Genomic DNA, 15,200 nt, shown 5'->3' with positions numbered 1-15,200 from the left:
TTAGACGAAATTAATGAATCATTGACGTAACTTATATTAGATTCTTTACAAGGATATATTTATTTTAAATTTTTAAATCTCCAGCATATACGTCTCTCAGTTCTTTTAATACAGTTTTACATATATTCAATAGCAGATTCAAGCTTGTCATGCAAAAGATGTACATTTCTGAGAGGTTAATATAAGTGATTTCAAGAAATCTAAATACACACACGACACCAGAGGCAACAACTTAAAAAACACACACGATTGTGCAACTTTATATAAAAAACTGATAATGTGTTTACCAATGCGAAACAAATACTCTAGTTTACCCTCTTTATCACCCAACAGAACTCCCAAAAATTATTATAACACAACTGTGGGGCTTATTTGAACGTAATCAATATGGGCTTAACATGTACTTGAACTGACATGTATACTACAAAAAATCACACTATACCTTGAGATGTTGTCGTAACTGTTGTTCATGTTGTTCTGCAAGTTGTGCCTGTTGTGCCTGGAAATGTTGTAGGAGTATCTGTTGTTGTAACTGTTGTTGTTTTTTCAACTGAAACAACACAAAACAGAAGATAAAATTAAGTTCAAATTGAAATGGGTTTAAAAAAAGTTGTATTCAAATTCAAGTCCTTAAACATTCCTCTAGAAGAAATCTTCTTACAAAAACAGTACGAGACCATTATCTTCAAGCAAAGATAAATAATTACAGGGTTGTTTTCGATCTCTGATGACGAATTTGAATGACATCATGTGCGTCGAGAGTCACACGACAGCTGATCCTTACTTGGCCTAACTGTATTTACATCCCTTACTTTATTATAACATGTCAATAGTTTCCTCTGTTTATATTTTTATTTTATTCGCATAATTTACATTCTTAGCTTGTTTTCTGTAGTTATATTTCTTTAAAATTATATTTTAAGACGTGTATAACAAATAATTCAGGATAACAGTATTGTTATGTTGACTGGCCAGGTTCAAACTACAACTGGCTTCCTAGGCATCTGAAATATTTATAGAAAAGCACGACAGATAGTCACATGAGATTAAAATGTATATGATATCCTAGACATTTCACGTCAAAGCTGAAAAAACATAAAGCGCCAAAACATTGCCAATTTACTAGCTACATAATGGTTAACTGATTGGAATAGGGTATTGCGAAAGTACGTCGTTATTTTATTTTTGGTACAAGTAACATTTCTTCAAGTATTTATTTACTTTCCCTTGTACCATCAATAAAAAACACGTATGCTTTTATTTTTTTTATAGTTATAAGTGGCTGTATGCAAGTACTTACGCGGTATTTTGAAATTCAAATTTTATTTATTTTTATTTATTTTATTTAAATTTAAATATACAGAATAAAGAAATTAATTACAAAACAAACAAGAGAAATAGAAATAAAATAATACAAGCAATATAAAAAGAAGATACAGTAGTAGTATTAACAAAATTTGAGACCGAATGAGCAGCGCTCGTGCTCGGTCGCAGTTCAGATATAATATTAAAATAAAATAAAAAAAAAATAATAATAATAAATAAGTAAAATAAAATAGGAACTAAAATATAATTACAGCGGCAATGGAATTATATAATATAATATTAACACTAGAGAAGAATAATATCGCACGTGAAAAGTAGGACTAATATATATTTCAAAATTATAGAATACAAATATAATATAGGTTGATTAATTCATACACATAGGCTATAAATTTATTTAATCAAATTGAAGATATTAACACGTTTCTAATTTTCTTGTTATATGTTAGTGGGTTACATGTTAGAAGTTCTGGGTGTAATTTAGTTAAAGCATTATACAACCGAGGGCCAAAATTAATGCTACGCTTAGACCAGCAGATGTGAGACATTTAGGTTCTACTAATGTTGAATTAATATTTCGTCTTGTGTCATAATTAAAATACCATTTCGGATTCCGTAATAAATTACGTACATCAATACACTGAATCTTGATAATATGCACTAACTTTTGTATAAATTAATGTCGAAAATGTACACGTGGCAACGAAACCAAAGCAATAACGTCCAACGTTGTGCCTTATTTCGCCTCCGCCCGCCTCTACTCAGCGTTGCCAAACGTACCCATACTCCTGTGGCAGGGTGCGAATTAAGATTTCTGATGGGGGGGGGGGAAGAATCCTAGATAGAGAATACCATACATAAAATTATTATTATTCTTATTCGATACGGTTCAACGGTTGGTCGCACTGAGTTGCTCGTCTTGCATCTTGATCATTATAATAATTATATTCGTGAGCAGGCTTAAGATAAGATGTGTAATTCCTAAGTTATTGATTGTTGTCAGCTTGCTGGTGATGATAATACATCAATATTATTTTCTTTGCTTACTTTATACTTTATAAAGTACATATACTTACACTAAAACAGTTATATTTTGTAAGGGAGGGATAGAAATTATCCCTGGCAGGGATGTTAATATGAATTTATGAGAGGGGGATAACTTTCCAACGGGAGGGGGGGATCCTCCCATTCCCCCGTTAATTCGCACCCTGTCCTTTGGTTTAATCGATCAGATTCGTGAACGCTACCAAGTACGTCATTTTACTGTATGAAAAATAGCAGGACATTTCATTTCTTGCCGATATGACGATTTAGTTTATTTCCCACAACCAGCAACGAATAAAACGCTGAAACAGCTAATGATTTTCGATGAATAATTTTATCTACGATTTATATTATACGAATCTACAGCATTCGCCTCATTTTCTGTATCTCAACAATGGATTCCCCACAATTGTCTCTACTATTGAAAATACGTGGGAAAATACATACACAACTTACATCTCTGCTCTTCAGGAGCAACAATAAACCTCATTACGAGCTTATGGTCAATAAAATACTTCATTGATTGAATGTATCAAGCTAGCGTTTTAACATGGCCAAAATGATGTCAAGCATTCACTGGTCTAATACACTCCAAAATGTCATATTCTTGCCAACAATCCGCAATGACCTGAAATAGCTACTTTAGCCCCACATGAAAAAAACCGCTTATCGTCTTCCGCATTGAAACTCAAAGAAATGAAGATGGATATGTCCAAAAAAAGCATTTGGCATAAAATCCATTCTGAGGGAAGTTTTTTTTTTTTTAAAGAGATATTTTTGACAAAGTTAAACTTCATTGAGTTATTAGGTTGCTTTCAATGTTACATATTTCGCGGAGTATTTTTCATTATTATGGAAGCAAATAACTTCAAAAATATCTGGAAAATAAATCTGAAAAATCGTTATTTAAACTTCTAATGAACTAAGTCTGCAGCATTTGCTGCACAAGCCACTAGTATATAATACAAAGTCGTAAGAGATAACAAAATTTCATTTGCCCTAAGTAGGCAGGACACATGAAAACATGCCTCTGCCCTCTGCTCTTGTGCTTCATGGTGCACGCCACCACACAAGCATCTGCTATACAGACTCTTGTAATCCAATACAGTTTTTTGTGTCTTTAAAGAAACTCATTAATATGTATTTTAATACTAGAATTATACAGAACAGGTCCAGACGTGGTCTGGCTTTTGAAACCAAGTGATGTACAAGCAAAAACATCTTTTGATGCATTGTGAATCAAATTAGTCGTTTGTAATGGTGCGATATATATATTTTTTAATATTTCACACTACCATTTCTATTCTTAGGATAGTATCGTTACACACTAGAGAAGGTCATCTGCTCTGCTGGCGTCCATTATGCATGGCCAACTTGAGTTGACAAACATAAAGGATCCAATAGCGTAGGCGACCATTCCACGTCAAGAGATACCGCCCTGAGATTGAAACCTGTAAACAGTTCGAAAATGTGCAATAAGTATAAAACACAAGCCTTAAAAAATTCATTGCCCTCAACCAGGTCTGAACCCACGAATCTCGCTCCTAATTGGAAGTATGATAATCACTAGCCCTGTACCCATAAAATGAAGCTGAAGCAGTGTAGTAACCAATTCTGGCAGGAGAAACGACAGTATTTCGGAGAAAAAAAACTTGCTCAAATGTATTCTTGTGCATCATAAATACGAGAATATAAACCCAGGTCTCCGGTGTGAAAAGCCGACGCTCTAGCCGTTGGTGTAACGATGCGCCTATATAAATACGATGCAGTACATGTGTTTGACATTATGGATATCACCAAATCGAAACCCATATTTACAAAAGCGCAAAAATCTTAAAACTTCTTTAAGGCTGCATTATAATGTAATGCAGTCAATACGCATATAACGATATGAAATATAATAATTATTTTTTTATTTTATTTTAATGAGCTTCCTCAAATTAGAGGCTGCCATTAGACAAAGCATACAAAACAATACAAGAACAAATAGATGATGAAAGATAACAGAGTAATAAAAAAGTAAACAAGTATACTAACAAACAAACAATGGCAGTTTACAGAATAAAAAAAAAACTTACAAACAAAGAAGCAATGAAAGCTAATAAGAGAAAGAAAAATGATAATGGTGCGTCAGTTTTTTCATTACACTGAATTGGAGTCCATATAGGTGGTTCCGTAAACGTTTGACTGACTCTCTAATTATGAGGAGGGCCAGTTCATTCAGAAACGATTTGTGCAGTCCTAGGGTCTTACAGAATTGAGAAGAGAAGTTCGGTATCGTTCCTCTTGCTCCAAACATCAATCCCGTGAAGTTTATAATACGGGATGGTTGGAACGTAATTGCTCGTTTCTCCTCATGTACGTCTTCAGGCTGTCCTTTATACGTTTCAAACCTGATGGTGGGGTCGATTATCATACCCTGAGACAGGGATTCGCTAATGGCGATTACGTTAAAGAGACAAAAACAATTAAAAGCGCATAATATTGTTACGTAACGAAACAAATTACCATCGACATGATTTTTGGCAACGGAGCTCTAAATGGATTAAGTTTCTTTGCTATGAATCACTTATTTTACATATCAAAACGTAACGTTCCACATTAACAAATATGTCCTACGTAACGGGGACACATATTATAATAGTTGTGAAGTATGTGAACGCTAATGTGGCCTGAATGAGCGTGAAATTCAATCGTTGGCTTCCTTGCTGCAATGGACTTTTCTTTTTACAAACATTACATTTTAGTACATTATGCAACCAGCCTATAATGAAGGTAATTAAGAAGTGAGTATGGATATTTATGAAACGAGCGCAAGCGAGTTTCATAATTTTCATACGAGCTTCTTAATTACCATTATAGGCGAGTTTCATACGACTTTTTATGCTCGACCATATTTCTAACTTGATATTATTAATTTTAATTGTATCTGACCTTGGCCAATGTCCCGTATGTTGTGAGATGTGCGCAGACGCGAAAGTATTGATTTTTTCCGAGGAACAGATATCCACATTGACCTTGCTAGGCCATAAGAACCTACAGAGATAACATTGAAATTAAATTAGACATTGAAAAACGAGAATGACAAATTGAATTTATTTGAATATTATTTACAATTAACGCTAATTATTATAGTAACAGAACATAACCTTCTGCGACAGTATTGGATTTCCAGCCTCCGTGACTTTTCGCTAATTCTCTTTCGATTGCATATCCGAGAATAATCGATACTTGCGGTTTTATAACGGTAGAACGCTGACCTGTCATTGGCTGAAAGACCTGACCTTTAATGAGTAGGTGTACTTTAATGATATGCATTAAAGGTCTGCTACCAGGTGTATAATTACTACGTTTCGGCATGGTCGAGCATAAATTAATGACTGAATGTCCTCATAATTTTAAAGATTCGTTATGTGGTTGTTCATGTTGAACTATCTCTGGCTATTTTATCATTTCCTTTAATTCCCACGTGTGAAGGGAGAGCCACATAAAGAGAAAATATTCAGTCGTGGATATTATAAGTACAAAACTTACAGTTGTACAAGTCCAATATCATGTTGTACACATAAATGCTACTCTATGACATGAACACTCATTTGCATAAAATAAATTTTCATACCGTTATTTAGCGAAGTCTTTTTTAAGGTTTCACTCCAGCCAACTTTCTTATCTTTGCGTACTTAGAATGCGCAATGTGTAAGAACCGTATATTAAGGAATGACCTACATCCATGATACAAACAAGTCTTTGCTGAAAACTGTTTAAAATGTATTTATCGTAGCCAACCTCCTTAAACAGAAATAGCTTACAATAAAAACTTCTAATTCGTCTCGTTTGCAGTTGACAGCTGCCAGGAGTTCCAGAATCAGAAAGCATCATTTGACGTATGTCGCATGCAGAAAGCTTCAGGATGCTGACAGAATGGATGACGGAATTTGTAAAGGGCGAAACAAGCAGAAACTATGTGGTTTGCATTGTTGCAGTAATACTTTACATTTCTTCACCAAAACTGAACAGATGGAATAACGCAGAATCAACTATGGGGAAATAAACTCTACAGTCATGTATAATTCCTTAATTTTCCTTCCCGCCCTGGCTAGTAGGCTTCTTAATTTCCCATGTCTGTAGAAGATATATGTCTGCTTTATATGAAGCATAGATGTAAGCTTTTACTGAAGTCACACAAAAATATTAAATTACCCAAGCCCGTGGTTTTTCAACTATTTCCTGAGGTGTAACATAATTAATCATGAAATAAACCCTACCAGAAATGAATTTTTTAAAACTATCCAAACCTTAGGAGAAATGTTTTTTAACTATGTTTTTTTAACTATTTCCTGAGGTGTAAAACAATTAATCACGAAATAAACCTTAGGAGAAATGGGGTTTTAACTATTTCCTGAGGTATAAAACAATTAATCATGAAATAAACCCTAAGAGAAATGGGTTTTTAACTATTTCCTAAAGTGTAAAACAATTAATCATGAAATAAACTCTAGGAGAAATGGCTTTTTAACTATTTCCTGAGGCGTAAAACAATTAATCAAGAAATAAACCCTAAGATAAATGGGTTTTTAACTATTTCCTGAGGCGTAAAACAATTAATCACGAAATAAATCCTAAGAGAAATGGGTTTTTAACTATTTCCTGAGGTGTAAAACAATTAATCACGAAATAAACCTTAGGAGAAATGGGGTTTTAACTATTTCCTGAGGTGTAAAATAATTAATCACGAAATAAACCTTAGGAGAAATGGGGTTTTAACTATTTCCTGAGGTGTAAAATAATTAATCACGAAATAAACCCTACGAGAAATGGGGTTTTAACTATTTCCTGAGGTGTAAAACAATTAATCACGAAATAAACCCTAGGAGAAATGGGGTTTTAACTATTTCCTGAGGTGTAAAATAATTAATCACGAAATAAACCTTAGGAGAAATGGGGTTTTAACTATTTCCTGAGGTGTAAAATAATTAATCACGAAATAAACCCTAGGAGAAATGGGGTTTTAACTATTTCCTGAGGTGTAAAACAATTAATCACGAAATAAACCCTAGGAGAAATGGGGTTTTAACTATTTCCTGAGGTGTAAAACAATTAATCACGAAATAAACCCTAGGAGAAATGGGGTTTTAACTATTTCCTGAGGTGTAAAATAATTAATCACGAAATAAACCTTAGGAGAAATGGGGTTTTAACTATTTCCTGAGGTGTAAAACAATTAATCACGAAATAAACCTTAGGAGAAATGGGGTTTTAACTATTTCCTGAGGTGTAAAACAATTAATCACGAAATAAACCTTACGAGAAATGGGGTTTTAACTATTTCCTGAGGTGTAAAATAATTAATCACGAAATAAACCTTACGAGAAATGGGGTTTTAACTATTTCCTGAGGTGTAAAACAATTAATCACGAAATAAACCTTACGAGAAATGGGGTTTTAACTATTTCCTGAGGTGTAAAACAATTAATCACGAAATAAACCTTAGGAGAAATGGGGTTTTAACTATTTCCTGAGGTGTAAAACAATTAATCACGAAATAAACCTTACGAGAAATGGGTTTTTAACTATTTCCTGAGGTGTAAAATAATTAATCACGAAATAAACCTTACGAGAAATGGGGTTTTAACTATTTCCTGAGGCGTAAATCAATTAATCACGAAATAAACCCTAGGAGAAATGGCTTTTTAACTATTTCCTGAGGCGTAAAACAATTAATCACGAAATAAACCCTAGGAGAAATGGGTTTTTAACTATTTCCTGAGGCGTAAAACAATTAATCACGAAATAAACCCTAGGAGAAATGGGCTTTTAACTATTTCCTGAGGCGTAAAACAATTAATCACGAAATAAACCCTAGGAGAAATGGCTTTTTAACTATTTCCTGAGGTGTAAAACAATTAATCACGAAATAAACCCTAGGAGAAATGGCTTTTTAACTATTTCCTGAGGCGTAAAACAATTAATCACGAAATAAACCCTAGGAGAAATGGCTTTTTAACTATTTCCTGAGGTGTAAAACAATTAATCACGAAATAAACCCTAGGAGAAATGGCTTTTTAACTATTTCCTGAGGCGTAAAACAATTAATCACGAAATAAACCCTAGGAGAAATGGCTTTTTAACTATTTCCTGAGGTGTAAAACAATTAATCACGAAATAAACCCTAGGAGAAATGGCTTTTTAACTATTTCCTGAGGCGTAAAACAATTAATCACGAAATAAACCCTAGGAGAAATGGGTTTTTAACTATTTCCTGAGGCGTAAAACAATTAATCACGAAATAAACCCTAGGAGAAATGGGCTTTTAACTATTTCCTGAGGTGTAAAACAATTAATCACGAAATAAACCCTAGGAGAAATGGGGTTTTAACTATTTCCTGAGGCGTAAAACAATTAATCACGAAATAAACCCTAGGAGAAATGGGTTTTTAACTATTTCCTGAGGTGTAAAACAATTAATCACGAAATAAACCCTAGGAGAAATGGCTTTTTAACTATTTCCTGAGGCGTAAAACAATTAATCACGAAATAAACCCTAGGAGAAATGGGTTTTTAACTATTTCCTGAGGTGTAAAACAATTAATCACGAAATAAACCCTAGGAGAAATGGCTTTTTAACTATTTCCTTAGGCGTAAAACAATTAATCACGAAAAAAACTCTAAGAGAAATGGGGTTTTAACTATTTCCTGAGGCGTAAAACAATTAATCACGAAATAAACCCTAGGAGAAATGGGTTTTTAACTAATTCCTGAGGCGTAAAACAATTAATCACGAAGTAAACCCTAGGAGAAATGGCTTTTTAACTATTTCCTGAGGCGTAAAACAATTAATCACGAAATAAACCCTAGGAGAAATGGGTTTTTAACTATTTCCTGAGGCGTAAAACAATTAATCACGAAATAAACCCTAGGAGAAATGGGTTTTTAACTATTTCCTGAGGCGTAAAACAATTAATCACGAAATAAACCCTAGGAGAAATGGGCTTTTAACTAATTCCTGAGGCGTAAAACAATTAATCACGAAATAAACCCTAGGAGAAATGGGCTTTTAACTAATTCCTGAGGCGTAAAACAATTAATCACGAAATAAACCCTAGGAGAAATGGGCTTTTAACTAATTCCTGAGGCGTAAAACAATTAATCACGAAATAAACCCTAGGAGAAATGGGCTTTTAACTAATTCCTGAGGCGTAAAACAATTAATCACGAAATAAACCCTAGGAGAAATGGGTTTTTAACTATTTCCTGAGGCGTAAAACAATTAATCACGAAATAAACCCTAGGAGAAATGGGTTTTTAACTATTTCCTGAGGCGTAAAACAATTAATCACGAAATAAACCCTAGGAGAAATGGGCTTTTAACTATTTCCTGAGGCGTAAAACAATTAATCACGAAGTAAACCCTAGGAGAAATGGGTTTTTAACTATTTCCTGAGGCGTAAAACAATTAATCACGAAATAAACCCTAGGAGAAATGGGTTTTTAACTATTTTATTAGGTGTAAAACTATCACGAAATAAACCCTAGGAGAAATGGGCTTTTAACTAATTCCTGAGGCGTAAAACAATTAATCACGAAATAAACCCTAGGAGAAATGGGTTTTTAACTATTTCCTGAGGCGTAAAACAATTAATCACGAAATAAACCCTAGGAGAAATGGGTTTTTAACTATTTCCTGAGGCGTAAAACAATTAATCACGAAATAAACCCTAGGAGAAATGGGCTTTTAACTAATTCCTGAGGCGTAAAACAATTAATCACGAAATAAACCCTAGGAGAAATGGGCTTTTAACTAATTCCTGAGGCGTAAAACAATTAATCACGAAATAAACCCTAGGAGAAATGGGCTTTTAACTAATTCCTGAGGCGTAAAACAATTAATCACGAAATAAACCCTAGGAGAAATGGGCTTTTAACTAATTCCTGAGGCGTAAAACAATTAATCACGAAATAAACCCTAGGAGAAATGGGTTTTTAACTATTTCCTGAGGCGTAAAACAATTAATCACGAAATAAACCCTAGGAGAAATGGGTTTTTAACTATTTCCTGAGGCGTAAAACAATTAATCACGAAATAAACCCTAGGAGAAATGGGCTTTTAACTATTTCCTGAGGCGTAAAACAATTAATCACGAAGTAAACCCTAGGAGAAATGGGTTTTTAACTATTTCCTGAGGCGTAAAACAATTAATCACGAAATAAACCCTAGGAGAAATGGGTTTTTAACTATTTTATTAGGTGTAAAACTATCACGAAATGAACCCTAGGAGAAATGGGTTTTTAACTATTTCCTGAGGCGTAAAACAATTAATCACGAAATAAACCCTAGGAGAAATGGGTTTTTAACTATTTCCTGAGGCGTAAAACAATTAATCACGAAATAAACCCTAGGAGAAATGGGTTTTTAACTATTTCCTGAGGTGTAAAACAATTAATCACGAAATAAACCCTAGGAGAAATGGGCTTTTAACTATTTCCTGAGGCGTAAAACAATTAATCACGAAGTAAACCCTAGGAGAAATGGGTTTTTAACTATTTCCTGAGGCGTAAAACAATTAATCACGAAATAAACCCTAGGAGAAATGGGTTTTTAACTATTTTATTAGGTGTAAAACTATCACGAAATGAACCCTAGGAGAAATGGGTTTTTAACTATTTCCTGAGGCGTAAAACAATTAATCACGAAATAAACCCTAGGAGAAATGGGTTTTTAACTATTTCCTGAGGCGTAAAACAATTAATCACGAAATAAACCCTAGGAGAAATGGGTTTTTAACTATTTCCTGAGGCGTAAAACAATTAATCACGAAATAAACCCTAGGAGAAATGGGCTTTTAACTAATTCCTGAGGCGTAAAACAATTAATCACGAAATAAACCCTAGGAGAAATGGGCTTTTAACTAATTCCTGAGGCGTAAAACAATTAATCACGAAATAAACCCTAGGAGAAATGGGCTTTTAACTAATTCCTGAGGCGTAAAACAATTAATCACGAAATAAACCCTAGGAGAAATGGGCTTTTAACTAATTCCTGAGGCGTAAAACAATTAATCACGAAATAAACCCTAGGAGAAATGGGTTTTTAACTATTTCCTGAGGCGTAAAACAATTAATCACGAAATAAACCCTAGGAGAAATGGGTTTTTAACTATTTCCTGAGGCGTAAAACAATTAATCACGAAATAAACCCTAGGAGAAATGGGTTTTTAACTATTTCCTGAGGCGTAAAACAATTAATCACGAAATAAACCCTAGGAGAAATGGGGTTTTAACTATTTCCTGAGGCGTAAAACAATTAATCACGAAATAAACCCTAGGAGAAATGGGGTTTTAACTATTTCCTGAGGCGTAAAACAATTAATCACGAAATAAACCCTAGGAGAAATGGGTTTTTAACTATTTCCTGAGGCGTAAAACAATTAATCACGAAATAAACCCTAGGAGAAATGGGGTTTTAACTATTTCCTGAGGCGTAAAACAATTAATCACGAAATAAACCCTAGGAGAAATGGGGTTTTAACTATTTCCTGAGGCGTAAAACAATTAATCACGAAATAAACCCTAGGAGAAATGGGTTTTTAACTATTTTATTAGGTGTAAAACTATCACGAAATGAACCCTAGGAGAAATGGCTTTTTAACTATTTCCTGAGGTGTAAACCAATTAAACCCTAGGAGAATGACTTTTTAACTATTTCCTGAGGTGTAAAACAATTAATCACGAAATAAACCCTAGGAGAAATGGGCTTTTAACTATTTTCTTAGGTGTAAAACAATCACGAAATAAATCCTAGGAGAAATGGGCTATGACCCTATTTGCCTAAAGAAGAATCATTTTCAAAAAATCAAAGAAGCTAAGTAACTAGTACAAGGAGAAAAGGCGTGGCACTTAACAAGCCATGGCTCTTTACATTTTAAAACCCATTTAGGCTAACATTTGGGCCGTAATATTTTTTTTGGAGAGATTCCCAACACTATGTAATATTTTTAGACTAGTTTTTAGAAAATGTGATTTTTAGTCAGTTTGGACCTACATCTTCCCTTAATGGTATTGAAATTTAAGTTCTTTTCCTTTACGTCTTCAGCCCTAAAGTGTACTCTATATGAGTCCCTTGAAATAGTATTGATGCTGGAAGATTTTTCAGGACGCTCTAACTTAATTTGTAGATACTTAATTACCAATTGAACACAATTCGGGCACTATGTAATGTTTTACAATTATTTCAGTTCCTACATAAAAAGGACCAGGATTTAGAAGTTTGTATACAAACAACATTGCATTGCATAACATTTGTTAACTACTTACATGTAAGTACGCTCTAGTCGAAAATAAAAATATCATTCGTTACTTTAGAATTTGATCTCACTACAAGCAGCCAAGTAACAGTTTATTTTTACACTCAGAAGAAAATCTGATGAAATGCCATTTATATGACACGCCAAACCCAACAGATTGCATCATTGCTACCGAGCTGATAAAGTTTCGAAGACTATTCCATTAAGCAAATATATGTACATATTTCCTCGGACGGCAAGTTAAGTTCTGATTATGTTAGCTAAGTAATCGACTTCATGGGATCGCTGGCTGACATTATGATTGCCATTAAAGAATAAATATTACGTGGTAAAAAGTTATGTTCGAACATAGGCGACTTTACTATGAGTACAACCTCAGTAAAATGAAATTCGCAAATTATTTAAGCTCGATGCAAAGACAGATGCTGTAACACTCAGTTTCCTATATGCATCATATTAAACTGCATCAAAAGTCATAGTTCAGGACTCATGACTATGAACATAATACACTCAAGTTCGATTGCCTCCTGTCGCATGGTTCAGCAGAAGCTAATCAGCTAACGGATTTTCTCTACATAAGGTTAGGACTTCGATCTCAGGCAGTCCTGCGAAATTTGTAGCGATAAAAGCGGCTACGTAGTTTTAGAGCATTTTCAGGGGTTGTTTAATTATTTTCGCTATTGTGTAAGAATCAAATCCAACTCATCTACTGTAATGCTGAATACATGTATCTTCTAAATCAATGGTTTCCAAACTTTTTGAAGGTGCGAACCTCTTCTGGGCGAAGCATTGTTAGCGACCCCCAATACCGTACCGATATAACCCCATTCGAAAAATACAAAACACTGTGACATCGAAAACAACAATACGGTAATTTTACTGAAAACCGGTGGATACCACCTAACTTCTAATGTACCGGTACCTACATGACGACAAATCGGAATATACAAACCTATTTTCCAATTCCCTTTGGCTTCTTACGCTGGCACTAGTTGCTGAAATATTTTTCGAACATTTAAACGTTTTGAATAGTAATTTAAAAGACCATGACGTTAACATAACAGTCGGATTTATAAGCAAACTTGATTTCTGGTTGAGATCAGTTGACAAAAATAAATTTGATTCATTCCAAGTATTAAGGAATTAATGGGAAATTTAGCTACGTACCGTTTGATACGGCAAATACTGAGTTTGCTTTTGCGGACATGCAATAATTACTTTTGTGCGATATCGTGCATATTTGCTTGCTTTCCGCACAAAACCAATGCGCGGTAAGTGTGAAATACCACATTCAGTATTCCCAACGTAACACACATAACAATTTCCCTCTTCTTACCGCTTAAGCGCGACATTCATTTTACTGCTTTAGGCTTTTAACATATTATTTTTAGAGACGTTTAACATAGTAATAATTATAGATTGGAAACTTACCACTGCAATTTCACCTAAATTGCACTGTTAATTATTGTTTTTAAATATTTGCAAAAATTAAGTAACGTTTACTACTCCACGAAAGTTACTGCATTTGTAATGCCAGTAACATTAAGGAAGCCGTGAAAAAATCAACAAGATTCCAGATGCCGATGTTATTACTGCAATATGTTATATAAATAATATTGTTAAAATATTAAAATGAAAAATAAATCATTACATAACCTTACCGTTTGTTTTAAGTTCGCATTTATAGACTGGGGGGGGGAGACAGATGTATATCACGGCCTGCTGGAATATAGTAAACACAGAAAACATTTTATAGCAACAATGTTGAAGATAGATATTTTAGTTTTTAAAAGTTGCCGTCATTGAACAGAAACCAACATGGAGATTTCATTGCAACTAACTAGAAATTCGTCTTTCAGGTATGTAATAAACGATCTTCGCACAAAATAATGTACGATACACGAGCGGTATGTTTGTTTTCATGTTCTCGGAAATTAAAAAAGCTCAACTACGTTTCGCTTTTTCAATCTTTTCCTCGAACATGAAAACATCAACATACCGCTCTTGTAACGCATATTACTATTTTTCTTCCTAATGGCTGGGTACAGTGGAAAAAAATCTTCATTGACCCATCTGTGTTCTGCATTCCCAATATCGGTTCCATTCAAAAATGCTAGGTAACAATGGAAGCGACTCCTGTTGATCACGCAGGGATTAAGTTTTCACAATTTTAAACAATAGCTTTTTGAGTATTTTCCGAAAGGTCAAAAGAATTACAACAGTCACAGATAAATACTGAAACCGTTTTTTGGACAGTTGCGTTGTTGAAATTCCAAAAACATTCATCTTTTGAAATGTGAGGTTAGCATAAAGTCAATAACGAAATACTGTACTGACAACGGAGAAATACCCGTCTTCGAAGCAGGGACTTCGAAGTTGTGCCTCACCTCGATATTCATGAACTTATTTAAAAATGCACGTCACTGATTGTCTTTAATTCATGTACAGGCCAGTTACTTTATGGTGACAGCTCTGGCCTGGCGACGCAGTGATTTGGGCGAGTTCACTGTTTGTTCGAAGGGGTGTTCA

At 34.0% G+C, this 15,200-nt stretch overlaps 1 protein-coding gene across 17 annotated transcripts in view; it reads right to left on the bottom strand.

The window, feature by feature from the left end:
- The window catches only part of HDAC4 (histone deacetylase 4), a 582,774-nt gene that overhangs the window by 83,057 nt on the left and 484,517 nt on the right, over nucleotides 1-15,200 (bottom strand). For all 17 annotated transcript variants that reach the window (XM_069844548.1, XM_069844563.1, XM_069844558.1 and 14 more), the window contains one exon: nucleotides 443-550. In XM_069844548.1, the coding sequence (XP_069700649.1) occupies nucleotides 443-550 (108 nt within the window). The remainder of the gene's footprint in view (nucleotides 1-442; nucleotides 551-15,200) is intronic.

Source organism: Periplaneta americana, chromosome 13, assembly GCF_040183065.1.
Source record: "Periplaneta americana isolate PAMFEO1 chromosome 13, P.americana_PAMFEO1_priV1, whole genome shotgun sequence".
NCBI classification, from domain to species: Eukaryota; Metazoa; Arthropoda; class Insecta; order Blattodea; family Blattidae; genus Periplaneta; species Periplaneta americana.
This window is presented reverse-complemented; position numbering and strand designations above follow the sequence as displayed.